The following is a 15,742-nucleotide window of genomic DNA, read 5'->3' as shown; positions in this document are numbered from 1 at the left end:
TCCCCAAGGTCACAGGACCCCTCTGCTAATCACACAGATGCAGAGTTGGTACTTTTCTCCAGGTGTGAAACCTGGCTCTGCCACTTATTAGCTGCAGGCCTTCAGGCAAGTCACCTGGCCTCCTCCTGCTGTAGCTCCCTCATCTTAAAATGGGAATAATAGCCCTAACCGGTTTGGCTCAGTGGATAGAGCGTCGGCCTGTGGACTGAAGGGTCCCAGGTTCGATTCCGGTCAAGGGTATGTACCTTGGTTGCGGGCACATCCCCAGGGGGGAAGTGTGCAGGAGGCAGCTGATAGATGTTTCTCTCTCATTGATGTTTCTAACTCTCTATCCCTCTCCCTTCCTCTCTGTAAAAAATCAATTAAATATATTTTAAAAAATAAAATGCGAATAATAGCACCACCTCAAAGCTGTTGATAAGATTAAATCAACTAATATTTCTAAAGTGTTTAATTCTATAACTGTTAACTGCTGCTATCATTCCGTCAGTCCTGGCTTCCTGTTGTTTTACTTGATGAACAGTGCTATCCTCAGGCCTCTTTCAGGTTTATCTCTTAATATGAAATTTAAACATATACTATTTTCACTAGACCTCAAAGTTTTAAAAAAATCATATAGTAAACAACTACAAAATCACCTTGTGAGCCAACTCCAGAGGCTTGCCCCCCTTGATGAGGATGCCGTTCCGGGCAGCCACGCCGGTGCCCACCATGACTGCTGTGGGTGTGGCCAAGCCCAGGGAGCAGGGGCAGGCAATGCACAGCACTGTGATGGACGTCTGGAATGCAAACCGGATGATCACATCTGCCTGGGAAATATGCTTGTTGGGGGTCTGAAAAGAGGAAAGAGAGGTAAGTGGAGAGTGCAATGAGAAATCACACAGAATCCTAATCACTGTTGTTTCCTGTGTAAATCCAAAACGAAGTATGGGTCTCTTTTCCAGGTATGGTGGCACATATTGGTATTATTTGCATTGTGACATCTGGAGTTATCTTCGTTTATTTTTTTTAAGTGGCTGGTGTCTCTGGAGTACAATCAGGAGATACTATATTAACTTAATTAAAATAAAAGGTATGTTTTCTAAACCAAGAATACAGACCACAATCTCATTAGCTTCTATCTACATACTTTTTTTCTTGAAAGGCAAGATTCTAAAATAAGATATATTATTAAAGGGTCACTTAATTTTTATAGAAATAGTTGGAGTTGGGTAGAGGGCCTGTTGTTTAAGACATAATGCATTTCGTAGAGGTAAGATGATTTGTGTGTTTTTTTTAAAACACACACACTATAATTCTTATCAAAATAACACCTGGCATTGTGATGGGATTGGATAGACTTCTAGAAGCTGAAATGAACCCTGTCCTTGCAGTGATTTTACGTAGCACAGTGATAACAGTATCTTAAAGGAACATGCAGTACCTCATTTGCCAGCATCCTCCCTGATATTGCAGATAAAACAAAAGAAGCCAAAGTAAGATGAAAGGCAGGGAACAGCAGAAAGCCACATATTCCAACTTGTTTAGGACTGAATTTTCCCACAGCCACATGCCAATGAGCTGCTCTCCCACAAAAGCAGAAATTTTAGGCAGTGAGGTGCCACAGTAGCCAGTGGCAAATTCTGAAATACAGTCATAGGTTACTTAAAAGCACTGAAGCCTCCTTAGATGTCCGAAAATGTAAAACTTGGACATTTTTCATTTTAAGATAGGAAATTTGAGAGAGAAAATGACATCTTAGTGAATCACACACACCCCAACAACATGCTATACCTTTAATTATGAGTGAAAACAAGTTTTTTAAAGTATTATCCATTCCATGGTTGCAATTCCTTATTCTATGGCTAAGGTAAAATACACATTACACTGGGCTAAGTATGAGATATTTTTGAAAAATAAGGTAAAACATTGTTCTACTCACTGGGCAGTTACCAAATACTACTCTAAGTGGGTCATTAGCTTTTTATGTATATCAAGGTATCTCAACCTCAGCACTATTGATATTTAGGGCCAGATAATTATTTGTGGGGCTGTCCTGGGCATTGTAGGACGTTAGCAGCATCCCTGGTCTCTACCCACTAGATGCCAGTAGCATCCCCTTCTCAGTCATGAGAACCAAAAATGTCTCCAGACATGGCCAAATGTCCCTGGGGGCAACAAAATCAGTCTCAATTAGAAATCACTAAGTTCTAATTTCTGAAGCATTAAGTTTTTTGTTTTGTTTTGTTATTTTCTACCTTTCTAAAATTTTGATAAAACTACATTTCTTCAGATAATATCCTTTGCCCAGCCGGCGTGGCTCAGTGGTTGAGTGTCGACCTAGGAACCAGGTGGTCACGGTTCGATTCCCGGTCAGGGCACATGCCCGGGTTGCGGGCTCGATCCCCAGTGTGGGGTGTGCAGGGGGCAGCTAATCAGTGATTCTTTCTCATCATTGATGTTTCTATCTCCCTCTCACCATCTCTTCCTCTCTGAAATCAATAAAGATATTTTTGTTGTTAAAAAAAAAAAGATAATAGCTTTCATCCACTTCTTCAACTAAAAAAATGTATGTATATACCGTTGCCTCATGTTTAATAAATATTTACTAAAAACTCACTAGCATTGCTTGGGAAGTTGTGAGGTTAAAGATGGTATTTATGGACATAGACAGCAAAAATACATTTTTTCTTAAAATTTGTTAAATATTATCATGCATGCCATCAAAATCTGAAGTGACCTATCTGCTATGGTGTGTGGTTCATAACTCTCCAGATGGACAATACTGCTTGAAGCATTGCAACTGAGAGCCAATTGATGTTTGTGAAATTATCTGACTAGGAAGCAAAGGCCATCCTATATAATAAAAGCTAATATGCAAATTGACTGACCTGCAGAATGACCGGTCACTATGATGCGCACTGACCACCAGGGGGCAGACACTCAACGCAGGAGCTTCCCCCTGGTGGTCAGTGGGCTCCCACAGGGGAAGCACTGCTCAGCCAGAAGCCGGCTCAAGGCTGGCGAGCGCAGCAGCGGTGGCAGGAGCCTCTCCTGCCTCCACGGCAGTGCTAAGGATGTCCGAATGACGGCTTAGGCCCACTCCCCGCTGGCTCCCAGACTGCAAGAAGGTGCAGGCCGAACTAAGGGGCCCCCTCGAGTGCAAGAATTTTGTGCACCAGGCCTCTAGTCTTTAATAAAAACCTGCAGAAGTAAAGTGACTGATTTCCTACCACGGCTAAGATTTTGCTGCCAATAAGTAAAGCAAGCAAATAAAATGTAATGAGTAACCAAAGCCCACTGAATCTAAGACATGAAAGAATAGGGTTAATGCAATAGACTATCTGAAACAACAACCATACAGCCCACAGCATTCAACTTACAGGAAAGTACTTCTGAACAACACCAAAGTCGATAAAACCGATGATAATCCATACCACCAATGTCAACACTGAAATGATGATGATAAGTGGGACAAAATATCCACTAAACTTGTCAGCCAGTTGTTGAATGGGTGCCTATAAAAATGAAACACCAAGACCACAGGAAATTACAACCTGCAAAGCAATCAAATACCACAAAAATGGACAAGGACTGCGATTCTCACCTCCCTCATTAACTTTTTTTTTTAATCTTTATTGTTGAAAGTATGCCCCCTCTTTCCCCCCCACCCACATTGACCTCTTCTGCCCACCCCCATCCCCTGCTCTAGGTCTTGACCACTTCATTAACTCTTGACTCAATAATATCTGCCTGACTCTTTGGAACTCTTGGGATGATTTCTAAAATGAGAAAGCAGAAGTGATATTGTTCTTTACATTTTTTCATTACCTTTGACATCTGAGCCTCTTCCACCAATTTCACAATCTGAGCCAAAGTGGTGTCATTGCCCACGTGGGTAGCTTTAACGAGCACAGAGCCATGTGCATTGATAGAGCCAGCAATCACTATGCTTCCGGGTTTCTTAGTGACTGGCATGGCTTCTCCTAGAGGTGGAGAGGAGAGACCAACGTTCATGCACTAAAACCCCATTCAGCGTTCATGGGACCTGCCACTGCACTGAGACCCACCCGAAGGGAATGCAAAACAAGTCACCTAACCTGTGATGAGGGACTCGTCGGCCATGGTATTGCCTTCTAGGACTTTCCCATCCACTGGGAACTTTCCCCCGGGAACAACCTTGATGACGTCACCCCGCTGCACCAGCTCCATGGGTATTTGCTCCTCTCTGCAATAAATGCCACTCAAGTTACACACATGGCCACTCATTGCAGCTCACCCGCTTGGTCTGTCACTCCGGCTGAGTTCTACAACTGTTGGACTGGTTACACTATACTTGCTTTACACGGAGCAGCAGTATTCAGTGTATCTGTCAGTTACAGATTCAGTATTTATTGTGCCACTACTAAGTGCCAGGCACTGTACGAGGCACTGGGAATATAGCTATGACTGGGATAGCAAAGTCCCTACCCTTATGAAGACAAATTTCGTGGAGGAAACAGACAGCAAACAAATTAGTTCCAGATATGAAATAAATGCTGTGATGAAAATGTGACTGAAGGGCTTCTTTAGTCATGGGGAGAGGAAAAAAATGAGAAGGCCTCACTTGGACGATGACATTTGAGTTGAGATCTAGATGACAATAGAGGCCAAAATACCTAGGACAAAACATTCAAGGGAGAAAAAACAGCTAACGCAAAGGCCCTGAGGCAGACAGAAAGGGTCCCTTTGAGAAATGGGAAGCTGGCAAGCATTGCTGGAGGGAAGAAAGTGGGGCAGGTAGAATGCAGATCACGTTGGACCTTGCAGAGCAGAGATGTATGTATGCTTGAATGTAGGGTTTCCAGTAGGAAAGTGACATAATCTGATTCACATTTTCGTCTCTTTGGCTGCTGCAGGAGAATGGGCTGTAGGGACAATAACAGAAGCTGAGATAAGAGTTAGGTTGTTGCCATCAACCAAGCAAAAGATGTCAATGGCACAGGCTAGAGAAGGAGTGAAGAAATACCCAGGATGTGTTTAGGGCCTGCATCAGTAAGATGAGCAGATGCACTAAATGCACAGGGAAAGAATCAAAGATGAACTCAATTTTCAGTGTGAGCCACTGGGTGGATGAGAAATCATGTAATGAAATGGCAAGAACTATGGAGAAGCAGCTGGGGGAGGGAGAGGAAAGAGGAGATGAACTGAAGATCTCCATTTTAACCTGTCAGGTTTGAGATGCCTATATGACTTAATGTTACGTAGGAAGTTGAAAATATGATTGGAGTCCTGGCAGGTGCTGCCAAGTGGTTAGAGCTTCAGCCCGCACATGGAAGGGTCTCAGGTTTGATTCCAGGTCAAGAGCACGTACTTGGGCCCAGCTGGCGTGGAGCTATGAACCAGGAGGTCATGGTTCGATTGCTGGTCAGGGCACATGCCCAGGTTGTGGGCTCGATCCCCACTGTGGGATGTGCAAGAGGCAGCTGATCAGCAATTCTCTCTCATCATTGATGTTTCTAACTCTCTCCCTTCTTTTCTGAAATCAATAAAAAAGAAAAAGAAAAAGAGCATGTACTTGGGTTGCAGGTTCGCTCCCTGGCCCGGTTAGGGGTTTGCAGGAGGCAACCAATCAATGTGTCTCTCTCACATTGATGTTTCTTTCTCTCTACCTCCCCCACCTTCCCTCCCTTTCCACTCAATCTATAAAAACAACGGAAAAATATCCTCAGGTGAGGATTAACACACACACACACAAAAGATTGAAGCTGACAGAAGAGGTCAGAGCTAGAGGTACAAATCTGGGAGCTGACAATATAGAAATGCATTTAAAACCATGAAATGCTAAGAGCTTACCTAGAAGAGTAACAGGAAAAGAGGAGTTCTGGAACTAAGCCCTGGGTCATCCCAGTATTTGGAGGTTGAGCAGGAGTGGAAGGGCCAGTGAGGGAGAAGCAAAGGGCCAGCCAGTGAAGCGAAGGAAAAGGAGAGGATGCGAAGGAACTAGCACCCAGACGTCATCAAATGTGCAGATGTGGTTACACAGATGCAAAAACGTAAAATTCATCATGCTCTATACTAGAATTAATGTGTGTACTTCAGTGAATATAAATTACACATCAATAAAAAAGAAAAAACGTAAGAGGCATTCAAGGCTAAAAGTGCGGGTGAGAGATTGAAATGTGGATTAAGGCTGGATTTGGGTACATGGAAATTACTTGATATCTTTGGCGAAAGCAACTGCAGAAATCGGAGAGGCAGAAGCTCAACTGGAATGTGCTGAAGAGAGAACGTGAAGAAGGGAAACGAAGACAGCAGATAAAGACAACTTTTAAAAGAAGTTTTGCTGTGAAAGGGGAGAAAATAACAGAAGCAGAAGAGGGAGTGAATTAAGATGGGAAACCGTGAATTGCACATAATGTGTAAACTGTATGATGGTGGGACGGTGAGAGACAGGGAGGAGCACCGGCAGGAGGGAGGGAGCGAGAGGGACTGTGCAGGGAACCACACCAGCGTTGGGAGCGCCTCCCTAAAAGCACCGTGTGGCCAAATAAACAGGTGCTGGGGACACAGGAGTGAGCAAGGCAGACAGGGCCCTGACCTCGGGAGCTCAGAGTCCTTGCCGCGGAGCAGCAGTGCAATCCGGGTCAAACCCCGGTTCAAAGCCAGAGTCCTCCTTTCCACAATAGCAATTTTGTTCCCAAGATTAACTGAGATGATGGGAGTCCCAGTGCCTGACATATAGTAAGTGTCCAGCACTACTGACCAGCCTCTGGGTAGCAAGCGTTGTGCTAGGCTGCGGTAACGAACAGGACAAAGTGAGGCCTTCCTCTCGGGAGGCTTGCAGGCTAGAAGCTAAAAGCAGATTCGTATATGTTACTTCAGTAATGGCCATCTATACATATAAAAGGCTAATATGCAAAGTGTCCCCTCGGGAGTTCAGCCTGGAGACCGGGAGTTAGATCGCTCGCTATGACGTGCGCTGACCATCAGGGGCAGCGCAGAACAGGGCAGGCGACCAGCGGCGGCAGGGCGCTGAGGGAGCGAGGGAAGGAGGAAGCGGGGAGGCGGGGAATCTGATCGGCCCTGATTGCTGGCCAGGCCTAGGGACCCTACCCATGCATGAATTTTGTGCACTGGGCCTCTCGTGATGAAATAAAGGGAGTACTGAAAAGGAGACCTTTCAAGGGAAAGTGGGCAGCAGACTGAAGTTCTGAGTGTCGGATGTGTGAACTGGTGCCTGGGCAGGGCGGCGAACAAGGAGAAGGGAGGATCTCTGCAGCTCGAGAATACTCTGTCTTTTGAAGCCTTCTAGGATGGAGATATCCAGGCTCCAACTCTGCCTTTCTGAGTCCCGTCTGTATGACCTGGAGAAAAGCTTATCATCCCAGAGGTCTCCACTTGGCAAGAGGTGGCTGTGTCAGGAAAAGAATGCCTGCTCACTTCAGACAAGAGGACTGTTGTTCTGGGCTGCAAACATTGCACAGCTCCTCCGTTGCCTGGAGGCAGGATGCCTTGGCACAGAGGGAGGTGGAGCAGGTCACTGAACAATGGGTCGGTTGGAGTTTAGAGGGAGGTGGCGGTTCAGTTCAAGCTCTGGCCAAGCATGCCCAGGCGTTGCACCTGTGCCCTGAGTTTCTTGGAAACGGCTGACATAACTTTTGTAACCTTTGGGTTGTCATTGTAACTGTCCTAACTCCCTCTTGTGGTTTCTGAGTATAAATTTGCTGTAACACCCGTGGTCTGCACTGCAGTTCGGCCTTTACCGCGGTGAAGTGCTGCAACTGTAGTCGCCGGCCAGCTTAATAAAGGCTCATAAATTTTGATCTCTGTCTCTGGTGGTCGTCTCTTGCGGGTCGCCCCATAACACTGTGGGGGCAGAATCTCTCCTCCCCCATTAGCTCCTACTAGGCCAGTGATGGCGAACCTATGACACGCGTGTCAGCACTGACACGCATAGCCATTTCTGATGACACGCAGCCGCTGAGGCGGCCGCATGCCGAGGATGAAACATTTGCTGCTCCTGAGGATGTAACATTTGCGAAATAATATTTTTTCCTCAAAGTGACACACTACCTGAGTTGTGCTCAGTTTTTTGGCAAAGTTTGACACACCAAGCTCAAAAGGTTGCCCATCACTGTACTAGGCTTTTGGCTTACATGGTGATACTTGGCACACATGTACAATTAAGTGCCCTTGTATTAGTAATGCTAATCTCTGCTTAATCTCACTTTAAATTTCCACTTTGATCTGAATTAACCAATCTTCCTCACTCTAAACAGCTTAATATGAAGTGAACAGCCCTTTATGGGGGTGAAGGTGGCTCCTTCTGGCGTGTTCCCAGTAGCATTTCTCCTTCAGCAACTAATGGCCTCCAAAATGCTGAGTTGTGGAGATATATTTAATTGAGACAGTTTTTACCCTAGCATTTCTTCAACTTTGAGATTCTGCCAGCAGTCTGTTTACCTTGCCTGTCTGCTTACTCATCTAACACAAGTTAAAAAAATAGAAAAGCCCTGGCTGGTGTTGCTCAGTGGTTAGAATGTCAGTCCAAGCACAGAAAGGTCTTGGGTTCGATTCTCAGTCAAGGGCCCAGTCAAGGTCATGCACCTGGATTGCAGATTCGATCCCCGGCTCCCATTGGGGCGTGTGTGGTAGGCAACCAACTGATGTTCCCCTCTCCCTCTCCCTCCCTCTTTTCCACTTTCTCTGAAAATCAACGGAAAAAATATCCTTGGGTGAGGATTAACAAAACAAAAACACACACACACACACACACACACACACACACACACTTAGAATAGCCACTGGCCTAGATAAAATTTATAACTTTGTTTTCCCAGTTATAAGAAACAAAACACTTCAATGATTGGGGACCAGGCTGTGCGGGCCTTTCAATGTCAAGCAATACGCATGTGGGATTTATTTAACATTTGACAGTGGTTTCATTCATTCAACTAGTCAGTATCTGAGCACCTGCCACGGGTACGTCCAGGGTGACCGAAGCCACCAAGTGCTTGGAGAGCACTGAGCCTCAGCCAGGCCTTGGGACAGGAAAGGCTTCTGGAGGACACGACATCTAAAACAGGACCTGAAGGACAGGAGCCAGATGAAGGGAAAGGAAGAAAGGTGTTCAGAGGCAGAGATGACACGTGCAGTGTACAGAGGCCTGGAGACAGGAGAGAGCCTCTTCCTAGGAAGTGCCAGCGGGTGGACAATTCGGAGGAATGGCAGGACAAGAGACTGAGCCCAAGAGGCACACAGGGCAGATGCCGAGTCTCCCATTTGTGCTAAGGGATGCCTAAGTACAATAGCAAAATAGCTACAAAATGATGCTAGCTGATTTGTGGGGAAATATTTTGGAGACCAAGAGTGTTACAGTGCTTCAGACAAGAGACGGCAGTGGCCTGAACAAGTGTGGCGGCAGTGGGAGGGGGCAGCGTGCGAGGCCACTGGAGGCTGTGGATTTGGGTGTAAGTGCAGATGAGAGGAAAGGGAGTCACGGGACACCTAGGCCTCTGCCTGGGAGCTGGTGTGGGATGGTGCCATTCACGGAGACAAACAGGCACAAGGGGAAGAGGGGAGCATCTGGGAGGGAGCACAGAGGGCAGTTGGTGGGAAGGACACAGACAGGTTGACCGGGTCTTTATGCCCACCCAAGAGACAGAGTCCAGCAGGCAGGGAACACTGAGGTGGTTTGAGAATGAAGACACGGGGACAGAAGGAATCCCAGTGACAGTCTGTAACACACCAGGACAGCAGACAGTGGGGCCAACACTGAAAGCCCGAGGTTCATCGCTACTGAAGGAGCGAGGAGGGTGAAGAAATGACTGCCAGCTCAATCAGCTGTGCAGACGTTCCCATCACCCAAGGCTTGGGACGGAGAGAAAGGAGAGGTGGCCCTGGCAGAAGGTCTCACTGAACGGAGCCAGCTGAGGCAGGACACTCCGGTGGCCTTCAGAAGGCACCGCGGACCTATCCATACCAGCAGAGGCCCAGATGCAGGAGGCCCCGCAGGAGGCGGAGTCTGACTTGGGGGTGGGGAGGCCTGGTACCAAAGCTCCTCAGAAGGGCAGGAGAGCAAGGGGTGACCCTGGGCCCATCTCCTCCAAGTGGCCCAGAACACCCTGCCAGGACCCTCTGCCCCATTTGACAGAGCGGAACCGTACAAAACAGGCACTAATTGATATGCTCCAAAGACACAGCCCACCTGAGGCAAAGCCAGAAAGGTCTTGGAGCTCCTAACATAAAAAATGCTACCACCACATTATGATGGTGGTAGTCAGGCCCATAATGTGTCCACCAACAACAATTAATCACCACCTTTGGAAAAGAACTGAGTTATGACAGGAGGTTAGCCCAATAGTCCTTCAGTATTTCAACTAGCTTTTGCCTTCTGGCAAAGATGCCCGTCTCCTGTATTGAAGTCAACGGAGCTGTCCATGCCATGGTAGTCCACGCTCTCAGATGCACTTTCAAATGAAAGGCAAACAGTAAATGAAGTTGCTCTTGGCTTTATTCCCGACCTGAATATTTTCACTTCTCAGAAACTCTCGTCATTAATTTAGAAGAAGAAAAGCAATAGTTTGGGGAAGGCCTGGGGAGGGTTGGGAGTGGGGGGTGGATGGGTAAGGGGACATCTGTAATAACTTTCACCAATAAAGATAAATTAAAAAAGAAGAAAAAGGAAAAGAATAAAGCAGCCAGGAAGATTACTAGTGTAGAAGTAACCAAGTGCACGTGGAAGCCTACAGGTGCCAACAGGGTCCCTCTGTCTGGAGGGTGGCTCCGTGTCTGCAGGGCTCTAGGCCCAGCCCTGCCACTCACCTGTTGTGGACACGTACCTAAGGTTCTTCCTAATTAAAGGGTAATCATGAGAGTACCTGCCTCATAGGGCATATCAGGGTTAAATTAGATAACTTATGCAAAGTGCTGAGTAGTGTACCTGGTCCATAATAAGTTCTCAAATCTCAGCTATCACCACCATAATTCTGATTAGTATTTAAAAGCCAGCAGCCAGGCAGTATCAGTGCTGCCGTCAGCCTGGGCCTCATTAACTTTTAGTTCTTCCGGTCTCACTGAATGGTTCATATTCTCAACAGAGGCTCGCTGAGAGCCCCACTGGGGAACAAGGACCTGTGTCAGCCTCAGAAGTTTGTCTCTTGGAGGACACAGCCAGTGAACCGGCACCGGCAAGAGTGTGATGAATGGGCAAGTGCACAGTGGGAGAAGGGCAGAGGTTGGTGTAAACAATAGAGTTTGGAGTATATGTCATACTGGATGGTAAGAATCTGCAAAGACGGAGACACTGAAGATCAACAGGAAATCAACAGAGGAAGCTCCTGAACAGAGGCCCAAGGAGAGAGACCCATGTTCCATGGGGCAGGCGGGAGGGTGCAGCAGGGGAAGACAGCTTTGTAATTTGAGTGGCAGGAAACTGGTGGATGTCAGTAGTCACAAGTGAGATCACAGGTTAAATGGGAAAGTGGTGGAGCTGGGGAGATTTCAGGAATGTGAAGAAAGCATATAAATAACCACTACCTAGAATTTGAAAATGAGGCTGACCAGAGAAATACAGAAGCAAATTTGTAAAAATGTCCCTATTATTAAGTATGCTTTAAGAGTCAGTATTTGTAAGGGTAAAGAATATGGACTCTGCAATCAACAGCCTGAGTTATATCCCAATTCAACTCCTTACTACCTGTGTGTGTGACCATGGGCCATTTGCTTAGCTTCTCTGAATTTGTTTCCTCATCTTTAAAATAACGGTACTATTAGTCCCTTCCTCAAAGTTTTATTATTATAATATTTTTGTTAGATTAAATAAAAGAGGTTAGAATGGAGTCTGGCAAACAGTAAATGCTATATAAGTTCCAGCAATAATGAAAATAATCATTTTTAATATCTGCCAACCTTGTGAAGAAGAAAAATACTACTTCCTTTTTTATTCTTTGGCAAGTTGAAACCCTTCTCTCTCAGCCTGTCTGAATCCTCTACATCTTGCAAGGAAGGCCCAGCTCACACTCCATGTTCCCTGGGAAGCTTTTCTTGACCACCACAAGCCTTCCTCTTCTAAATTCCAGGGCTACGAGTCGTCTGTACCTCTAATTTATCATTTAGCAGCATACAGCACTGTGAACTTGTGCTTATCTTTTGGTACTTAAATGCCTGGTGTACATGACCGGATTGAAGGAGGGATCTTATTGTGCATGTCTACGCCCGTCTTCATGAGGTCTAGTGTCACATACACGATGGGTGTTTGATGTGTACGACACAGATGGACATAAACTGGCCACGCACTCTGGATGAAGATAACCCACCTGATGATTGAGTTGTCCTCGCCAAGGGTCACCACGGTGGCTTCTGTGGCTTGGAGAGACATGAGTTTGGCAAGGGCTTCTGAGGTTTTGCTCTAAGAAATAACCAGAAGGTAAAACAAGAACTATCATAAACTGACCCCTGCAGGAAAAGTCTGCCCCCTAACACAGCACACCGAAGGGCTCTCCTGGTCGATGGGACGGACACACTGCGCATCAACACAGCCATGTCATCGCCACACTGGATGCACAAAGGCCACAGTTCAATTAATTACATTTCAGACTGAAAAAATAATACCAATCTACCCACTGATAGTTTTCTTTTAGGTTCAAGCCCATTTCTTTCAGGGCCAGGGTCCCATTCATTTATAAAATACATTAAAATGCTGAGTACAATGCAGGTTACTTAAAATGGCATGACCCATTTTTAATAACCTGCATTCGTGGAAATGTGGATTTCTAGACTAATAAGTAGTATACTCAGCTATGTAGTAAGAGATGGTATGACCTCTGACCTGAAATCCAGGGTTCTTTCCATGACACAATGCACGGAACAAAGGTTTTAATAATTAACCAGATTAGCTGGGATTTCAGAAGTAGCAACCAATTTGGAGATTAGTGATCAAAGCACCTAATTATACGTAGGTTTCACATTTCTTTTAAGTCTTGCTCTAATTGTGTATAGCTCGTAATTCTAAACATGGTGTTCAGATGTATTAAGATCTGTATTACTGAAGGAAGGGTTCTTGTAACATAAAGCTGCACTCACCTTTGCCACGTGTTCCAGCCACCGCCCCAGGGCAATGAACACGAAGAGCATGGGGGGCGTGTCAAAGAATGTCACGGGGCTTCTCTCGGCCTTCTCCACAATGGCCACCACCAGGATGATCAGAGAGTAGGCATAGGCGATGCTGGTGGCCAGCACGATGAGCACATCCATGTTAGCTGCTCCGTGTCTCAGAGATTTGTAGGCCTGAATGTAGAAGTACCACCCACCAAGGAACTGAAAGACAGATGAAGGGCTGGCTGAAACAAGCAGGGCACAGTGTTCAGGGAGCAAAGGGAGGCCCAGAGGCCCCTTGAGCTGGCAAATACTCTAGGCTCACCCACAATTTTGATGTTATTTTTTCCTCTATAATCAATGTTTTTGAAATACATTTCCTAACTCAGAGGACTAATGGCCACAGGAATGGATAATCAAGGGCATGGAAGACCTTCAAAACTCAGAGTACACAACCTAAATGCCCATGGTGACAATGGTAAAATAAATCACACTTCATTTATGCTGTGGCCAATACTATGTAGTCCCTACGGAGAATGTGTTAGATCTATAAACCACCAGAGTGAAAGATGTACATGATTAAGTGGAAAAGGCAGTTATAAATCACTACATTTAATATGATGGGTCTGCCTTACGTGAACATGTATACACACATACATTACATATGTAAATATTACCTATATTGATAAAAGACACACAACCAACTAGTAATAATAATGTGACCTTGGGGGATGGCACTGGGCTGGAGGCAGGGTGCCAGCAATGAAAATATATCTTCTTCTTTTCTCTTTATACTTCAATGTGGCTTGAATTGTTTACAATAAATGTACATTACATTTGGAATTAAAAAGAAAATACAGGAAAAAATACACAAATTCATCCTACAAAGACTTGCCCCTTGATAGTCCGAAACATTCTGATATTAAGTCAGGAGTTTTACTTTATAATCCAAAATATATGGAGGCCACATTTCCTAACACGGCCAGTTCCTTAATATTGCCCCCTAGAAGTTCCCTGAGGCCCACCTCTTTCAAATTATAATTTCCTCAGAACCACATTTCTGCCTCTCAAGATAAGACGTTAGAGAGAAGCTTGAGCTACACAGTGATCTAACTGCTGCTTCTAACAACGAAGGTAAATTAAGCTGATGAAAAGCAAACTGAAGACAACTGGTTCACCAATCCTTGCAGCAAGGTGGTTGCTCTGTCAGTCAGATGTCAATCATCTGCAATCAACAGTGAAACTGACAGAGAAACAAGATTCTTGTAAGTCCTCGGTGGCAGAGGACACCCGCTGCTGGACATAAGATGGAAAAAGGCAGCAGTGGGCCGGGGTGGTTCAGGAAAGCTGCAATAAAGTGCTGGCCACGCACAAGCATGAAAGGCAGAGGTTTGACCCTTTTTCTGATACGCACCTGGACAAAAGTACACAAGATAAAGAAGATGAGATTTAGAATCGACAATCCTGGAATGATGTTGTGATCCAGGGCCATAGACCCGTAGGGTTCATTGCTGGGTATTAACATATAGATCATTAAACCCATAACAGGGATGCCAAACACCAGGCTGCACAGGAAAGATTTCTTCCACCTGGAAAGCAATGAGCAATACCGACAGATCAGGTACCGCCTGCCACTTGGATTATGGCTGGGCCTCTCCTGAGAACTCAGCTTAAGACTTGCCTTTGTCACATGTGTGGGGCAAAATGAAAGGGCTAAAATGAAAGAAAAGCTCTCTCCCTGACACAGGCCATCTGAGGGAGCACCTAAAGGTCTAAACTTCACTGCAAGGACATTCCTGAGATGTTTAGAACCAGCCCATGCCTGCCTTTGGCTGACGACGTGTTACCTCCAACCTACAGGTGAGGCAACCGAGGCCCAGAAGCTGAGAATCCAGCCCAAGAGACTTAACATCTCTGTCTATGGCTGCCTACAGCTCTTTATTCAAAATGCAATCTTATGCAAACTCCCAAGAAAAAATAGATAAAAGTAACCTTTTATTAGTATTAACTTACTAGACATTTACTTTTAAAACTATCTACACTAACAAAAGAGAAACATGCAAATTGACCAACCATCCACTACGCCCACCAGTCAATCATGAGCGAGTATGCAAATTAACCCAACAAAGATGGCTGCGGCCACAGAGCTGGAGCAAGCAGGAGACTTGGGTTGCCCCCGGTGACAGAGGAAGCCAAGCTTCCCGCAGCCCTGGCCTCCACTCAAGGAGGCACTGGAAAAAAAAAAGGAGGGGCTGGGAGCCTGGGTCACCGGGGGGGGGGGGGGGCATGGCCAGCCTGAAAATGGTCCTCAGCCCCTTACCCAGGCTGGCCGGGCACCACAGCAGGACCTTCCACCCTGAAGGGGCTGTGGCCAGCCTGAAAATGGCCCTCAGCCCCTTACCCAGGCTGGCCATGCCCCCATGGAGTAAGAGTCCCCACTGGGGGGGCGTGGCCAGCCTGAAAACAGCCCTCAGCCCCTCACTCAGGCTGGCCATGCCCCCATGGGGTGAGGGTTCCCACTAGGGGGCATGGCCAGCCTGCAAACAGCCATCAGCCCCTCACCCAGGCTGGCCAGGCACCCCAGTGAGAAGGGGGTGTGGCCAGCTTGAAAACATGGGGACGTGGCTGGCCTGCAAACCACCACAGGCCCCTTGCCCAGGCCGCCCCATGCCCCAAGGCAGTGGTC

General features: G+C 46.2%; 1 protein-coding gene and 1 non-coding gene across 3 annotated transcripts in view; one reads left to right on the top strand and one right to left on the bottom strand.

The window, feature by feature from the left end:
* Positions 1-15,742, bottom strand: part of ATP7B (ATPase copper transporting beta) — a 48,156-nt gene that overhangs the window by 11,153 nt on the left and 21,261 nt on the right. For both annotated transcript variants that reach the window (XM_054719779.1, XM_054719780.1), the window contains exons 7-13: positions 14,471-14,645; positions 13,045-13,278; positions 12,279-12,370; positions 4,080-4,207; positions 3,811-3,965; positions 3,363-3,497; positions 639-833 (exon numbers count right to left, since the gene is read on the bottom strand). In XM_054719779.1, coding sequence (XP_054575754.1) covers positions 639-833; positions 3,363-3,497; positions 3,811-3,965; positions 4,080-4,207; positions 12,279-12,370; positions 13,045-13,278; positions 14,471-14,645 — 1,114 coding nt within the window. The remainder of the gene's footprint in view (positions 1-638; positions 834-3,362; positions 3,498-3,810; positions 3,966-4,079; positions 4,208-12,278; positions 12,371-13,044; positions 13,279-14,470; positions 14,646-15,742) is intronic.
* On the top strand, positions 7,694-7,764 carry MIR9250-2 (microRNA mir-9250-2). Its single transcript, NR_128948.2, is given in 1 exon segment — positions 7,694-7,764. It is a non-coding gene; the product is annotated as a microRNA mir-9250-2 (primary transcript).

This window comes from Eptesicus fuscus, chromosome 8 (assembly GCF_027574615.1).
Source record: "Eptesicus fuscus isolate TK198812 chromosome 8, DD_ASM_mEF_20220401, whole genome shotgun sequence".
NCBI lineage: Eukaryota > Metazoa > Chordata > Mammalia > Chiroptera > Vespertilionidae > Eptesicus > Eptesicus fuscus.
The sequence above is the reverse complement of the archived record's forward strand: the minus strand, read 5'-3'. Positions and strand labels throughout refer to the sequence as shown.